The 17,265-nt window shown below is 38.7% G+C and overlaps 1 protein-coding gene across 6 annotated transcripts in view; it reads left to right on the top strand.

The window, feature by feature from the left end:
* The window catches only part of PATJ (PATJ crumbs cell polarity complex component), a 366,180-nt gene that overhangs the window by 207,198 nt on the left and 141,717 nt on the right, over positions 1 to 17,265 (top strand). For all 6 annotated transcript variants that reach the window (XM_045999612.1, XM_045999585.1, XM_045999595.1 and 3 more), the window contains one exon: positions 12,151 to 12,347. In XM_045999612.1, coding sequence (XP_045855568.1) covers positions 12,151 to 12,347 — 197 coding nt within the window. The remainder of the gene's footprint in view (positions 1 to 12,150; positions 12,348 to 17,265) is intronic.

Genomic DNA, 17,265 nt, shown 5'->3' with positions numbered 1-17,265 from the left:
GTGATCATGGAAACAGAGATACTCAATATTCGATTAGTCTTGTGAAGGATGTATTTAAAGGCTGCCTTATGGGGTGTCTGGGTGGCTCAGTCAGTTAAGCATCTGCCTTTGCTCAGGTTATGATCCTGGGGTCCTGGGATTGAGTTCTGCATGGGTCTCCTTCCTCAGCAGGGACCTGTTTCTTGCTCTACCTGCCATTCACCCAGCATGTGCTTTCTCCCTGACAACTAAATAAAATCTTTAAAAATAAAAGCTGCCCTAAATTTTAGCATCTGTGAAATTTATGGTCAACTGTCATCACTGGAGAAACAATTTTTGTATTGCATGGGAGATTAATCTGATATTTACAGATCTAAGTGCCCATGAGAATCATCTCAAGACCTTGTTACAAAGAGAACTTTACACGATTACTAAACTTCAGTCCGTGTCATTGGTTCCAGATCTCAGCGGGCAGAGCCCAGTCATGATTCTGTTTTATAGGCTCTAAGGATATTACCTTACAATTCTAAGGAGACTAGGCCTGGGAACCATTGTCTGAGCTCTTTTAGGGGGATCCTCTTATTACTTAAAATTCTCCCAGTCTAAGAGATCGTTGTGGTGTGATGAAGAAAGCACAGCTCTTGGACTCAGCGGACGTGGCCCAAACACTCACCAAATCACCTTATCTCTCTCTGTCAGTTGGCTATCGTGCAGATGGAGGTGTTTACTAAGGTGTAGGGACATGGCAGGCTATGAGGTGTTTCTTTCATGTAAGGAGGTACTGTGTGCATTCTAAAGATAGTTTCTTTAACTGAGAGGAAATCTGAATTCTCATTCTTCAAAAATGTTATTGGATGGGGTGCCTGGGTGGCTCAGCTGTTGGGTGTCTGCCTTCAGCTCAGGTCTTGATCTGGTGGTCCTGGGGTTGGGTCCCAGGGCAGGCTCCCAGCCCAGTGGGGAGTCTGCTTCTCCCTCTGCCTCTGGCCCTCCCCCTGCTCATGCTCTCTCTTGGGTCCTTGCTTTCTCACTCATAAATAAATAAAAAATTTTTTAAAATGTTATTGGAGAAATTGAATATGATTTGGTAGAGAAAGAATTTACCTGTATGTTAGCAGACTGTAGTTTCTAGCTGTTAATTAGCTTCATAACCTTATACAGGATCTTCATTTCTTCAGTCTGTTATTTATAAAATGGAATCTGGGAGTGACGGTGGGGAGTTGAGATAAGAGAGTGTAGGTTTATATAGTTTCTTTGTATTCCCTGAATTAAAAGTCTGATTCTGGGACACGCCACGCCTGTGGTTTTTGCTATAGTTTGTTCGTCTCTGATTGCAGTTCTCTGTTCTTCCCAAATAAACCCATTTTTGCTGGTTAAAAAAAAAAAGGTTTAATTTCACACTTTACTAGCACACAATTTTAAAGCCACCTCAATGGTCTATGTAGCATGAGACAAACACTGGATTCAGTGGTGGTATTCCTCTGTACCTGCAGAAGTTGTCCCAGGGCTCCTCAGAATGAGTAACTCTGGGAGGAGAATGTTAGGGACAGTGAGGCTAGTCCCTTCCCCCAGTGATTCCCATTGAGGACTGTGTGCCTGCTTCCTTCATGTCATTATTGGGGTTGGAGGGATGAGCATTGCTTCCTTTCTCAAGGCTTAATTCTCCTCAAGACAGACAAATTTAAAGAAGAAATAGCTTTCTTTTTTCCAACTGAGGCTAACTTAAAACTTCAACAAAATTAAATCATGGAAACAAAGTCGTGGCTGTATTTTTCACTTCACATTCTTGGGACCCTGTATCCTTAGGCATTTTTAGCTAACATCCACTTTCAGGGTAAGAACCCCATTTTACGAACAAACTGCTGTTCGTAGGAGTTCCATAGTTGGTCCAAGGAACCAGGGATGTTACGGGCCTCCTCTAGGGTTGACTGAATTCTGGCCCTTCAGCCTCTGCTCTTCCTGTTCTGCCACAAGAAAATGTTGATTCACCATCTGTAGCAGTTAATTTGAGTTGTTCATAACTCAAACATGGAGCCAGATTTTACCAACGGAGAGTCCCTCTTGCCATTAACCATTGAGACGTCTAAACATTTCCATATATGGTTAACGGCCGTGAAGGTTAATTTTTTTCTCTGAAAGTTGAACAAGTCATACAAGTTTTGAACCTGGAAGCCTTTTTATATTAATACAACACCAAAGCTCTTCTCAGCGTCTTTCTTTTTTTAGGCTCCAGGGGCAGGGAATTGCATTAAGTATAATCCTTCATATCATGTTACGATTGTTAGTCTGCTGGGGTCCCTCACTAGTTGTTTTTGCTCCCTGTATTCCTGTTTTTTTTTCCGCCCGCCATCATTAACAATTCTAACGTGTTAAATATTTCTGACTTTGAGTATGTACTTCCAAACATGTTTTGTGGGTTTTTTGTGCAGTAATCTTAATTTGCATAATGGTATTGACCCACTGTTTTCCTCCCTGTTTGAAAATCTCTATGTCACTACTTCCAGTTAATTACTTCTGCCTGTAATATCCATCTGCCACATTTCCTCTGTCTGCTCTCCCAGTGACATATACTCACTTTACCTCCAACTCCCCTGCTGTCTCCAATAACATCCCCTAAAGACCTGTGTAAGAATTTGTTAGGATATTCCCAAGAGCGGAATTGCTGGTTTGTAGAATATGTGTCTGCTTCACTGGATTGAGTAATCTCAGACTGCTGTCCAAAAGGCTGCGCGATTCAACACTCCCAGGGCAATGCCAAAGATTCCTATCTCATCTTCCTTATAGCTCCACTAAGGCTTAGTGATGTAGCTTTCAGATATTTGCCAGTCTAATGGTAAAAACTGGTATCTCACTGTAATTTGCATTTCCATAATTACTAACGGACTTGAACATTTCTTCATAAGTCTGTGAGCCTTTTTTTTTTTTTTTTAAAGATTTCATTTATTTATTTGACAGAGAGATCACAAGTAGGCAGAGAGGCAGGCAGGGAGAGAGGGAGAGGCATGCTTCCTGCTGAGCAGAGAGCCCAATGCAAGGCTTGATCCCAGGACCCTAAGACCATGACCTGAGCCGAAGGCAGAGGCTTAACCCACTGAGCCACCCAGTCGCCCCAAGTCTGTTAGCCTTTTGAGCTTTGTATCTTTTGACCAGATTTCTATTGAGGTTGCTAACCTATTTCTGCTTCTCTGTATATTAATTCCCTGTTTGTTTTAAATATGCAAATATTTTTTCCTGTTGTATTTTTATTTGTCAGTTTAAATCCAGAAAAAGTATCTTCTGTTCTAGTTTGCCAGCAGTTTGGGGTTTAAAAAAAATCTTAACTAGATAATGTACCTTCTCAAATGCTTTTCTCTGTCTATTAACATAATTGTCCAGCCTGCTTTAATTTATCAATGTGATAATTTCCTTGAAAAAATTCCTGATATTTAGCTATCCTTGTGTTCCTGGAATATGCCCTTATTTATAATATATTCTTAAGTTGAATCATATAAAATTGCTGTTTCTTAGGTCAGAAAATGGTCAAATACTAGCTATATCATAGAGATCAAATCAATATTTTCAATATGCTTTCAGTTTAATTGTTTAAAAAAAATAATTTTACATCTATGACCCCAAGTTAAATAAGACTATAATTTTCTTTTCTTGATTTGTCTCTATTTTTGGAAGGGGAATCAGGATTATACCAGTCTCAAAATATGAAGTGGATAACCTTCCCCCCACCCTTGTTCTGGAACAGCTTACATAGATGTAATTGATTAAAACTTGAAATCTGACAGAATTCAGTATAAAACTATCTTGAACTGAGGGAGGTTTTGTTATTTTCTTAAAGGGAATATCCTTGACTACCATGTCAGTTTCTTTAATAATTTCCAGTCTATTGCAGTTTCACATTTATTCTTACACTGAATATGGTACTTTAAATTTTGAGAAATTTATCTGTCTTCTAGATGTTCAAGTGTGCCAGCGTTTCATACCAATCCATTATTTACAATTATTTTATAGATATGTCTATAGTTGTTTCCCCTTTCTAGTTTAAGAATTTCTCTCATCTAATTTTTTCCCCTGATCAGTTTTTGCAGTGTCTGTCTTGTTAATGTTTTCAAACAACTAGGTCTTAGCTTCACTGATCCTTATTGTAGTGTTTTTGTTCTGTGGATTTGATTTTGATTTGATTTGATTTTGGCTTTGATTGATGGTGATGATTCTGTTTTCATTAATACTTACCCTTGTTTTACTATTTTCTCTTTTTCCTTTGCATTTGCTAGGTAGCTCTTTTTCTAATTTCCTTCTACTTACCTTCATTTTACTATTTTCTCTTTTTCCTTTGCATTTGCTAGGTAGCTCTTTTTCTAACTTCTTGGGCTTATTATTATTTAACTTATCTTGTTTTCTGAAAAAATTCTCCAAACTGTAACTAGCCTTCTAAGTTCTGCTTTAGCTGAATCCTTCAAGTTTGACATCTAAGTACCATTTTTATTCAACTGTTAGTACTGTATTTTTAAATTTCCTTTATTGTTCCCTTTTAAGTCTTGAACTTTTCACTAACATTATTGTATTTCTAGACACCATGGAGTTTTAAAGTTATTTTTTGTCGTTAACTTACAGTTTTTCCATAGTTTTATTGCACTGTGTCCAAAGACCTAGCCTATATGATATTGATTCTGTTAAGAGTTATTGAAAATTCTTTTATGGCCCAACACACAGTCTATTTCTGTAATTTTTCTGTGTATGCCTCCTCAGATGTATGTATTTTCTGTCTGATGTAGTGTTCTCTTATATCTGTTACATTGAGCTTATGATGGTGTTAAAGTCTTCAGTACCTTTTTTAAACAATCTCTTTCTGTTTTATTATTTTCTGAGGAGATGTGTTAAAATTTTTGCTCTATTTTGTTTTCTTAGCTGTAGTGGCATTTATTTATTTATTTATTTATTTATTTATTTTTAAGACTTTATTTGACAGACAGCAAGAGAGGGAACACAAGCAGAGGGAGTGGGAGGAGGAAAAGCAGGATCCCCACTGAGCAGGGAGCCCGATGTGGGGCTCAGTCCCAGAACCCTGGGATCATGACCTGAGCTGAAGGCAGATGCTTAATGACTGAGCCACCCAGGCACTGCATGTAGTGGCATTTCTTAACTGTCTTACCCTGTACCTCCACCAAACAAAGCAGATGAAAGCATTTAGTGGTCTGGTTGAATCTGGAAAAAAGAGATCTCACAATAAGTGTCCCCTCAAAGCCCATCCTTGGGGGACCCCAGAGCACTTCTGCAGAATCCCCAGTTGGAATTTCCATAAACCCTGTACTGTAATTTCATATCACCGACCCACCAACTCAAAGAATTTTCAGTTGATATCTGAGCGGATGTTCATATTCTTCTCGCTCCACCACCGTGTATGCTTCTCCACATGCAGTCCACCTACAGGATTCGCTTTTCTTTTCTTTTTTTCTTTTTAAAGATTTTATTTATTTATTTGACAGAGGGAGATCACAGGTAGATAGGCAGGCAGAGAGAGAGAGAGAGAGAGAGAGAGAAGCAGGCTCCCTGCTGAGCAGAGAGCCCGATGTGGGACTCGATCCCAGGACCCCGAGATCATGACCTGAGCTGAAGGCAGCAACTTAACCCACTGAGCTACCCAGGCGCCCCCAGGATTCGTCTTTTCATATCTCTTTTAGAGAGATATGAATCTCTTTTAGAAATACCAGTTCTTAAAACTGTGAAAGAAGTTAAAGTTCATGCAGTTAATTTATTAATTATTTAGTGACCAGCCCTTGTGGTGATTGGAACTTCTATTTGAATAATTGTAATTGTCTAATATTTATGGTATTTGTTTGTTTCCCTTACGTTGCTACGTAAGCATCTTACAATGCATGTCTTATAGGTCTCTATACATTAACATACCCACATAGTATCTTATTCTTGGTTGACCAACAAAAACACTTTGAGCTTATTTATGTGTTAATATAATTAATAATAATTACTTGTTAATATAATAAGCTTGTTAACGTGACTTTATTTTTCCTATCTAGAAGGCATTTTTGTTACATCGCAAGACCTCTATTTTACTCTATTTTGCTAAATGTGTTCATTATTAATAATAATATTTGTGAAAGTTAAGATTCTTTTTAAAAAATTCTATTATCACATTATCTCTCTCTCTCTCATTAACATATAGTGTATTATTTGTTTCAGGGGTATGGGTCTGTGATTGATCAGTCTGATACAATTCACAGTGCTCAGCATAGCACATACCCTCTCCAGTGGCCATCACCCAGCCACTCCATCCTTCTCATCCCCCTCCATTCCACTAACCCACTAAACACAGTTTGTTTCCTGAGATTAAGAGTCTCTTATGGTTTGTCTCCCTCTCTGGTTTTGTCTTGTTTCATTTTTTTCCTGTCTTCACCTATGATCCTCTGCCTTGTTTCTCAAATTCCTCGTATCAGTGAGATCATATGATAATTGTCTCTCTCTGATTGACTTATTTCGCTCAGCATAATACCCTCTAGTTCCATATATGTCGTTGCAAATGGCAAGATATCATTTTTGGATGGCTGCATAATATTCCGTTGTATGTATATACTATATCTTTACTCATTCATCTGTGGATAGACAGCTAGGCTCGTTCCGTAGTTTGGCTATTGTGGACATTGCTGCTATAAACATTGGGGTGCATGTGCCCTTTCGGATCCCTACATTTGTATCTTTGGGATAAATGCCTAGTGGTGCAATTGCTGGATTGTAGGGTAGCTCTATTTTCAACTTTTTGAGGAACCTCCCTACTGTCTTCCTAAGTGGCTGCACCAGCTTGCATTCCCATCAAATGTAGGAGGGTTCCCCTTTCTCCACATCCTCACTGGCATCTGTAGTTCCTTGACTTGTTAATTTTAGCCATTCTGACTGGTGTGAGGTAGTACCTACCTGTGGTTTTGATTTGTATTTCCTTTTTTTTTTTTTTAAGATTTATTTATTTACTTGACAGACAGAGATTACAAATAGGCAGAGAGAGAGGAGAGGAAGCAGGCTCCCTGCCGAGCAGAGAGCCCGATGTGGGGCTCAATCCCAGGACCCTGGGATCATGACCTGAGCCGAAGGCAGAGGCTTTAACCCACTGAGCCACCCAGGCGCCCCTTGATTTGTATTTCCTGATGCTGAGTGATGTTGAGCAATTTTTCTTGTGTCTGTTGGCCATTTGAATGTCTTCTTTGCAGAAAAGTCTGTTAGTATCTTCTGCCCATTTCTTGATTGGATTATTTGTTCTTTGGGTGTTGAATTTGATAAGTTCTTTATAGATTTTGGATACTAGCCCTTTATCTGATATAACTTTGGCAAATATCTTCTCCCGTTCTGTCGGTTGTCTTTTGCTTTTGTTGACTGTTTCTTTTGATGTGCAAAAAACTTTTTATCTTGATGAAGTCCCAATAGTCCATTTTTGCCCTTGCTTCCCGTGCCTTTGGCTGTGTGCCTAGGAAGAAGTTGCTGCTGCTGAGGTTAGAGAGGTTGCTGCCTGTGTGTTGCTCTAGGATTTTGATGGTTTCCTATCTCACATTGAGGTCTTTCATCTATTTTGAGTCTATTTTTGTTGTGGTATAAGGAAATGGTCCAGTTTCATTCTTCTGCATGTGGCTGTCCAATTTCGCCAACACCATTTGTTGAAGAGACTGTCTTTTTTTCCATTGGACATTCTTTCCTGCTTTGTCGAAGATTAGTTGACCATAGAGTTGAAGGTCCATTTCTGGGCTCTCTATTCTGTTCCATTGCTCTATGTGTTTGTTTTTGTGCCAGTACCATACTTTCTTGATGATTACAGCTTTCTAATAGAGCTTAAAGTCTGGGATTCTGATGCTACCAGCTTGGCTTTTATTTTCCAACATTCCTCTGGCTATTTGGGCTCTTTTCTGGTTCCGTACAAGTTTTAGGATTATTTGTTCCAGCTCTGTGAAAAAAGTTGATGGCATTTGATAGGGATTGCATTTTGATAGGGATGGTACTTTGATAGGGATTGAATTTTCACAATATTTGTTCTTCCAATCCATAGAACATTTTTCCATTTCTTTGTGTCTTCCTCAATTACTTTCATGAGTGTTCTATAGTTTTCTGAATACAGATTCTTTGCCTCTGGCTAGATTTACTCCTAGTTATCTTACAGTTTTGAATGCAATTATAAACGGGATCGACTCCTTAATTTCTCATTCTTCTGTCTTGTTATTGGTATATAGAAATGCAACTGATTTCTCTGCATTGATTTTATATCCTGCCACTTCACTGAATTCCTGTATGAGTTCTAGCAGTTTTGGGGTGGAGTCTTTGGGGTTTTCCACATAAAGTATCATATCATCTGCAGAGTAAGAGTTTGACTCCTTCTTTGCCCATTCGGGTGGCTTTTATTTCTATTTGTTGTCTGATTGCTGAGGCTAGGACTTTTAGTACTATGTTGAACAGTGTTGGTGATAGTGGACATCCTGCCATGTTCTTGATCTTCAGGGAAAAGCTCTCAGTTTTTCTGCATTGAAAATGATATTTGTTGTGGGTTTTCATAGATGGCTTTTATGATATTGAGGTATGGACCCTCTATCCCTACACTTTGAAGAGTTTTGATCAAGAAAGGATGCTGTACTTTGTCAAATGCTTTTTCTGCCTCTATTGAGAGTATCATATGGTTCTTGTTCTTTCTTTTATTAATGTGGTGTATCACATTGATTGATTTACAGACATTGAACCAAACTTGCAGCCCAGGAATAGGTTGTGGTGAATAATCCTTTTAATGTACTGTTGGATCCTCTTGGCTAATATTTTGGTGAGAATTTTTACATCCATGTTCATCAGGGGTATTAGTAATTCTCCTTTTTGATGGGGTCTTTGTCTGGTTTTGGATCAAAGTAATGCTGGCCTCTAAAATGAGTTTGGAAGTTTCCCTTCCATTTCTATTTTTGGAACAGTTTTAGATGAATAGGTATTGATTCTCCTTTAGATGTTTAGTAGAATTCCCCCTGGGAAGCCATCTGGCCCTGGACTCTTGTTTGTTGGGAGATTTTTGATTATTGCTTCAATTTCTTTTCTGGTTCTGGGTCTGTTCAGGTTTTCTCTTTCTTCCTGGTTCACTTTTGGTAGTTCATACATCTTTAGGAATGCTTCCATTTCTTCCAGATTATCTAATTTATTGGCATATAGTTGCTCCTAATATGTTCTTATAATTGTTTGTCTTTCTTTGGTATTGGTAGTGATCCCTCCTCTTTCATTCACGATTTTATTTTTTGGGGTTCCTTCTCTTTTCTTTTTGATAAGTCTGGCCAGGGGTTTATCAATCTTACCAACTCTTTCAAAGAACCAGCATCTAGTTTCATTGATCTCTTCTAAGTTTCATTGATCAGTTCTACTGTCCTTTTGGTTTCTATTTCATTGATTTCTTCTCTGATCTTTATTATTTCTCTTCCCCTGTTGGTTTTAGGTTTTCTTTGCTGTTCTTTCACCAGCTTCTTTAAGTGTAGGGTTAGGTTGTGTCTTTGAGACCTTTCTTGTTTCTTGCGAAAGGCTTGTATTGCTATATACTTTTCTCTTAGGAGTGCCTTTGCTGGATCCCAAGGTTTTGAACAGTTGTGTTTTCATTTTCATTTGTTTCTATTAATTTTTAAAATTCTTCTTTAATTTCCTGGTTGACCCATTCATTCTTCAGTAGGATGCTTTTTAGCCTCCATGTATCTGAGTTATTTCCAACTTTCCTCTTGTGATTGAGTTCGAGTTTCAAAGCATTATGGGCTAATATTATGCAGGGAATGATCCCAGTCTTTTGGTACTGGTTGAAACCTGATTTGTGATCCAGGATGTAATCTGTTCTGGAGAATGTTCCATGTGTAGAGAAGAATGTGTATTCTGTTGCCTTGGGATGGAATATTCTGAATATATCTGTGAAGTCCATCTGGTCCAGTGTGTCATTTAAAACCCTGATTTCCTTGTTGATCTTTTCTTAGATGATCTGTCCATTTCAATGAGGGGAGTGTTAAAATCCCCTGCTATTATTGTATTATGGTCCTTGTGTTTCTTTGATTTTGTTATTAATTGGCTTATAAAATTGGCTGCTCCCACATTAGGGGCATAAATATTTGCAATTCTTAGATCTTCTTGTTGGATAGACCCTTTAAGTAGATATGGTGTCCTTCCTCTTTTCTTTATAGTCTTTGATTTAAAATCTAATTTGTCTGATATAAGGATTGCCACTGCAGATTTCTTTTGATGTCCATTGACATGGTAAATGGTTTTCCACCCCCTCACTTTAAATCTGGAGGTGTCTTTGGGTCTAAAAGTTTCTTGCAGACAGCATATCAATGGGTCTTGTTTTTTATCCAGTCTGATACTCTATGTCTTTTGATTGAGGCATTTAGCCCATTTACATGCAGAGTAACTATTGAATGATATAACTTTAGTGCCATTGTATCGTCTGTAAGGTGACTGTTACTGTATACTGTCTCTTTTCCCTTCTGGCCTGTGTTACTTTTAGGTTCTCTCTTTGCATAGAGGACCCCTTTCCATATTACTTGTAGGGCTGGCTTGGTGATCACAAATTCTTTTAGTTTAGTTTTGTTTTGTTTTGTCCTGGAAGCTTTTTTCTCTCTCCTCCTATTTTCAGTGACAGCCTGGTTGGTTACAGTGTTTTTGGCTGCATATTTTTCTCATTTAGTGCCCTGAATATGTCATGCCAGTCCTTTTCTGGCCTGCCAGGTGTCTGTGGATAGGTCTGCTGCCAGTCTAAGCCATTGTAGGTTACAGACCTACTGTCCCGAGCTGCTTTTAGGACTTTCTCTTTGTCTCTGAGATTTTTAAGTTCATCACATAGCTGTAGAGAAAGAAAGTTAAGACTCCTTTCAAAATCAGTATAAAGCAAACAGATTTATTCTATTTCTAAAATAAGCAGCCGTTTATATGGTTAATTTTTTTGTAAGTATTTTTACGAGTTTAAATATATCTATTCTCCTAAGGCAGTGTTTGTTAGGTCTGGAAAGTGATAAAATAGCTAGGCTGTTTTCCTCCCCCATTCTCTTTAACACTAATTATTTGAGTTCAGCTTTGAATTGCAAGGTTCCCTGGAAGGACAGTAGACCTAAGTCAAATGTTAGACTGACCATACAGATCCAGGATAGTCACAGTCTACCAAATGATTATTCAACTGATAAAATGATTGCATCATACCATAGTAGAAGGTGTCAGCCTTTGGCCCCAGAAACACACCTGGCCTCAGCCAGTGCTTTGTGGGGGACAAGACATGTTCAAAGCAGTATCATTCCCCACACTGATCTGCCAGAGTCGTTTTGTTGCACCTAATCAACACAAGTGAAGCATAACCAGCCAAATCCTAAAGCAGGTAATTTAGACCAAAGAGAGTTCGTAGCAAAGAAAGACAAAAGATTAAATAAAAGATTTATAGAATTCCTATAAAGCATGAGCTAACTATTAAGTTCTTTAATGTGTATTTTATCTCATTTTCTCAACAACCATGAAGATGGTATTGTCATGCCCATTTTACACATGAAGAAATGGAATTCCATAAAATAAAATAATGTATTAATTATTGGACATTGAGTGAATGGTTGATCTGTGTATTGAATTCAGATCTGACAGCTAAACCAACATCCTTAATTCCCTTTATTTTATTCATGTAACATAAAATATTATTATACCATTTGTATGGTTTAAAGAAACATAATTATTTTGAATTAATTGTTGATTTTTTTTTTCTTACTGGAATGCAAGTCCATGAGAATAGGAACTATGTCTGGTTTGTTCAGTATGATATCTCCAGGACCAAACGCTTTCTTGGCACAGAGCTGATGCTCAGTATATATTCTTTGTTTCCCACTCACCCCCTCTATTTTTGGAGGGAGGTAGGGAGGCTAGGGTTTCTACAACATTGTGTTGACTGTCTTGGGTAAGAAAGTAATGCACAGCAACTCTGGGCTAATGTGAACTTGAATAATCAGAGAATGTTTTATTGGTGAACTAAACTTTTTAAATGGAGATGGAACAATTAACTGTAACCTATATGTAAGGTGATGAATGACTCCAACTACTTCATTCTCAAAAAAGGACCATCATGGGTCAGGATGGGGACATGCTGATGCCTTTGTAATGTAGATTTAACTGCTCTATTTAAATTTTTTTACCCCCCCCTTTTTTTAACAATAGAAAAAATCAGGCAAAGATATGCAGACCTGCCTGGAGAATTGCACATTATTGAGCTTGAAAAGGATAAGAATGGACTTGGACTCAGCCTTGCTGGTAATAAGGACCGATCACGCATGAGCATATTCGTGGTGGGAATTAACCCGGAAGGGCCTGCTGCCCTGGACGGGCGAATGCGTATTGGCGATGAACTGTTGGAGGTAAGGGACATAGATTTGTAATTTCTCTTTTGGTAAGGTGCAGGGGTGAAGGGGACAGTCTGCAGGAAAATGAGGTGATGGTGAAGAATGTTACAAATTATGTTTTCTTTAATTATTCAAAATCACTTTCCAAAGGAAAAACAGAAATCATATTGTCACTTGGAAATATTTGCTATTTGAGTAAGACCTGATCTTGCAAAATAATTTAGGGACCATTAAGTTAAAATCTCATGAAAGCCTATTAAAAAGAATAGGATTTGTTTTTAATTTAAATCCCAAAGTGTTCAAAACTAAATTGTGTATTAATCTATTAGTATTTATAAAAATTCTCTTTAGCTTTAGAATAAACTGTAAATATGGCATTTGTTTTTGTTGTTGTTGTTTAGTTTTTTGGGAAGCTGTTAGAACCAATAGAACTTTGTGAACTGGTTATCAGGGCTTGGTTACTACCTGTGAAATTGGTGATGTGGTTTAAGACCACATGGATTCCTTATTTAGGAACAGGATAGAGATAAGAGAGGCTAAGGAGATGCTGGTCCTTTGCGAATTACTCTCTAGATTATTTAATCAGTAATCTTATTTATTCTTATTTTCCTCAGCTTAAAGTCAGGGTTTCTGTTCCAAGTCGATCTCACTTTGATGTTCATTTGCTGTTCCAGTCCATCATTCAGCCTACATCGTTAGAGTGTCTCTTGGGACTGTACATGGAAAGAAAGAATAATACATCTCGTCCCTTCATTCAGAGAGCTCACAGTCTAGAGGAAGGAAACAGAAACAAAAAGATTATTGCACCGCAAAATGAAAAATATAATAATCAGAAGGACAGCAGCAGCAACTAATACTCAGTGTCTGATACGGGAACCTCTTTTACTGGTGGGATCACAAAGGAAACAGTGGTGCTGAGACTCACTCTCAGGCAGTTCAGCTTCTTAACTTCTGTTCACAGTGCACTGTACAGCCTCTTGAATAAAATGCTCCAGGTCTTGGACATCTAAAGGTCTAGAAATCACAGAGGCACTGAGTATCAAACTGCTGAGTTAAAAACGAGGGTTTCTGATTTTGCATTTTATGATTTCCACGTCAGACTTTGACTCAGAATAGAGTCCACAGTCACCCCTAATCTGATTTGCTTAATAATAAATACAGTCCAAACTGGTCAGACACCACTGTGAGACCATTAGCATCATGCCTCTCTCCCAAGCCTCAGTAGTTTCTCCCCATCTTAAAGATCCACAAAGAAATTACTTCTGGAATCACCTTCCTTATTCTTTTGTAATGCAGCATCATGAAGGGAACCCACCTTGGGTAGTAGCACTGACCAGCATAATCATTAAATAGGTAAAAATCAAAGGCAGCAGTGTGTATTAAGCAATACAATTCATCACTTGAAGTTTGTTTCCTTTGGTTGATGCTTGGAGACTCCTTTGGTGATGAAACTAAAGTGATGGTCATCGAGCTGAAAGTGAAAACTAATTTACTGAGTTATTACTGGCACTTCACCTAGGTGCTCCCACACTTGTATTCAGTATTCTTAAGAGACCTGTCTGGTAAGTACTCGTAGTGTTCCCATTTTATGGATTAGAAAACTACGTAAGTCACTTGTCTAATACAGAACTAAGTTACTAAGTTTGCTAAGAACCCACGCTTGCCGGACTCTGAGATTCATGCTCCACTGAAGTATACTGTGTTCCCTGTGGTATGTCCGCCGAACCACATTTGTTTAGATCTATGAGAATCCTGATTTATGATGCTCTGGTCTTTAGGAAATCATGTACCTGAAGTTACTGTGTTGTGTCATATGGCCCTAGACATGGGTTTCCTATCTTGTAGTTTCATTGGTACATGAAAATGTTCCAGAGGCTATAATTTAGAACATGAAGATTCTAGTTCTATTTTCTCTATTTTACTAAGACTCAACTTGGAATAATGGCCCATGGGATCTAGACCAACAGGAGCACCGATATCTTATTTCTCTGCCTGACATTTGTGTTAGATGTGGGTAACGAATGAGCAGAGGCTGCAGAGCAATGATTGTGTTACAGTCCATACACAGAAGTCTGCCGTGGTACAGGGCAGCGAGCGCTGAACTTGGAAGAGCTGCTTTAACTTATCCCAGTTCTTTCAGTCATTAGTTTCATTTCAGAAGGAGCATAATGCACATAGTGCACTACACATAGCTGACTGTTGATTAGATCACATTTTGTCCCTTACAGACAGAAAATTCAGGTCTCTATTTTCTAGGCCAGAGGCTGGAAGAGTTCATTGTCTGAAAGCAGATATTAACATCTTGCCATATTGGACCCCACCTAGTCTTTTTTTTTTTCTTACTTTCCGAATTTGGCCCTTTTGTTGCTATTCAACAACTTTATCTTCTTGTGGAGATGGAAAGGGCAAGAAGAGCAAACATGGCAATAAGTTGACCCTCGTCTACTCCCCATTGATTCTCTTGTCTTAAAAAAATATATATGATTGAAGGGCGCCTGGGTGGCTCAGTGGGTTAAAGCCTCTGCCTTTCGCTCAGGTCATGATCCCGGAGTCCTGGGATCGAGCCCCACATTGGGCTCTCTGCTTAGCAGGGAGCCTGCTTCCTCCTCTCTCTCTTTGCCTGCCTCTCTGCCTACTTGTGATCTCTGTCAAATAAATAAATAAAATCTTTAAAAAAAAAAAAATATATATATATATATATGATTGATAGATACATGTTGTAACATACATTCTGGCCTCTCATATCTTTGGCTAGTTACTTATCTTCTCTAACCCTCAGTTGCCTCTTTTATCAAATGAAAATTACTTATTCAGCAAGTATCTTGCCATGCATCTGTCGTGTAGGAAGCAGTGTATGAACAAGGTGCCGATTTTACATTGGTGAACAAAATCCATAGTACCTATTCTCATAGAGCTTACAGTCTAGTGATTGTACAGCATAAATTTCAGAGGGCATTGTGAGAACTAATGAGAGAAGACAGGTCAGATTTTGCCATAGTATCTGGCACAAAGTAATACATTTCATCTGATACTATTTGTAAAATAATATTTTCGTATGGATTTGTGTATTGGGAGTTGTTTTAGTTTGTATGAATACACGTGTCTCTGGAAGTGTGTCCCAAAAGGAAGCAATCATCTTCCTCAATAGCTCCATGTAGCATCTTGAAAAATTGAAAGAACAGAAAAATGCACAGATGAGATTCTTAGGCAGTTATAACCCATCCTCTCATGTGACTTTTGGCCCTCAGTCAGGGGTGACGGGAAAAAATTTGTGTGGGCAACATTTCCCTCGTTTCTTTTTATAGCTGAGAAAAAATTTTAATCATTCCTGTATGATATGTGAGGAGTTTGTATACCACATGATATCAAATCCAATGTCCGTTTGAACTGAGAACAGGAAATTGACTTAATGATGAGTACTGGGAAAGCTACAAGCCCATGTTAAAATGGCTGTTCTTAGGATATTGCAGTGTGTTGGGTTGTGGAAGGACACTGCATTGTGTGGGAGGCTTTTATAGGAGGTTTTTAGATTATACTTACTAGATTTCTGGGCTAGAGCAAATCTTGTATATTTGCTCACCTACCCATACTCCATTTCTTTTTGAGGCTTCTCTAGGAGGTCAAGGTAACTGTGTCTTGATTGTTTCTAAAGCTCCACCGTTTGTTCTTACCATTTCTCCGGACGGCTTTGTTGCTATTGTTATGTTCTTGCTCAGCTGTGAGCCTCCTTTTATTTAGAGTGGATCGGACTTATTTTTGGGCTTAAAACGAGACTAATTTGTAGAACTTAGAAAAGTACTTGGTCGAACACGCATCGTGGCTTCTTTAAGTCAGAAGCTCTGCTTCTTCCTGAGAGCCTGGCTGTGACTGATTTTCCGCACGCCAGTGGCCAGCAGTTTTGTTGCTGTGGGACTGCATTGTTAACAGCAAAGGAGCAGTCAGTGAGTTCTGCCAATCGATGGCCCAGTTCATGTATAAAAGAAATCTCAAATTAAGCCCCCAGAAGACAATGTGATTAAATCTCAGCTTCTTTACCCTTTATTGCGATGCCAGTGTGGGGGGTTCTGAATTAATTTCAAAAGGCATTAGCATATAATTACCATGTAGACTGGAATGAGACTTGCATCAGAGTATTGGCTTTCCCTGAGCAATTAGTCCCAGAAAATACACAGGCCTGGGCATGGTGCTGTCCTATGAATATAGGATTTATTTATAATCTTCCCTACGGTGCAAGTGTGGGAAGAGCGAGTGGATAACATCGAGTGGGGCATTGGAGTGATCTGTTGGGTTACAAAAGCAGCCAGAAGAAGCAGTGTGGGGGGCACAAGTCGGGACCAGGGACAGGGCTAGCACAGAGAGCCGAGGCTCATCTGCTCCCATGCCCTGTGAGACAGACATCGTGCGTTCCCTTTGAAACATTCACCTGCAGCAGAGCCAAAGCTAAATGTTGTTATTTTCCCCATGTCTAATATGTTTACTTAAGAACCACTGCAAATAAAAAGCATGAAGGCTTCCCATATTTGCTAGGGATGAAGACATAGAACCACAGGTAAACTCACATCTTATTGTCTCGTTATATTTATTTTTTAAGAGGATAAAACCCTGACATAAAATGTCAATTACTGGCCCTGATCCATGAAGCTGCGTCAGGAGAAAGCTTCTCCTCAGGGCTCTGCACACCGCCCCGGTCTCAGCACCTACTCCTCACTCTCTTCTTACCAGGGCATTATTCTTGAAATCTTTCGGAAGAACTTGAATGTGATTTAGAAACACAGGAGAATAGTAAACAAATCACTAGCTTTTGTGCATCCACAGATAAGGTTCTAATTCTCAGTCAAAAGCATCTGTCCTCTTAGATTGGCTCTTTTACATTATTACCATACATGGATGTAATTTTATATAAAGTGTGCTTCTTAATGCAATAATTATGCCC

This window comes from Meles meles, chromosome 1 (genome assembly GCF_922984935.1).
Source record: "Meles meles chromosome 1, mMelMel3.1 paternal haplotype, whole genome shotgun sequence".
NCBI classification, from domain to species: domain Eukaryota; kingdom Metazoa; phylum Chordata; class Mammalia; order Carnivora; family Mustelidae; genus Meles; species Meles meles.
Note: the sequence above shows the minus strand (reverse complement) of the source record. Positions and strands in the feature narration are given on the sequence as shown.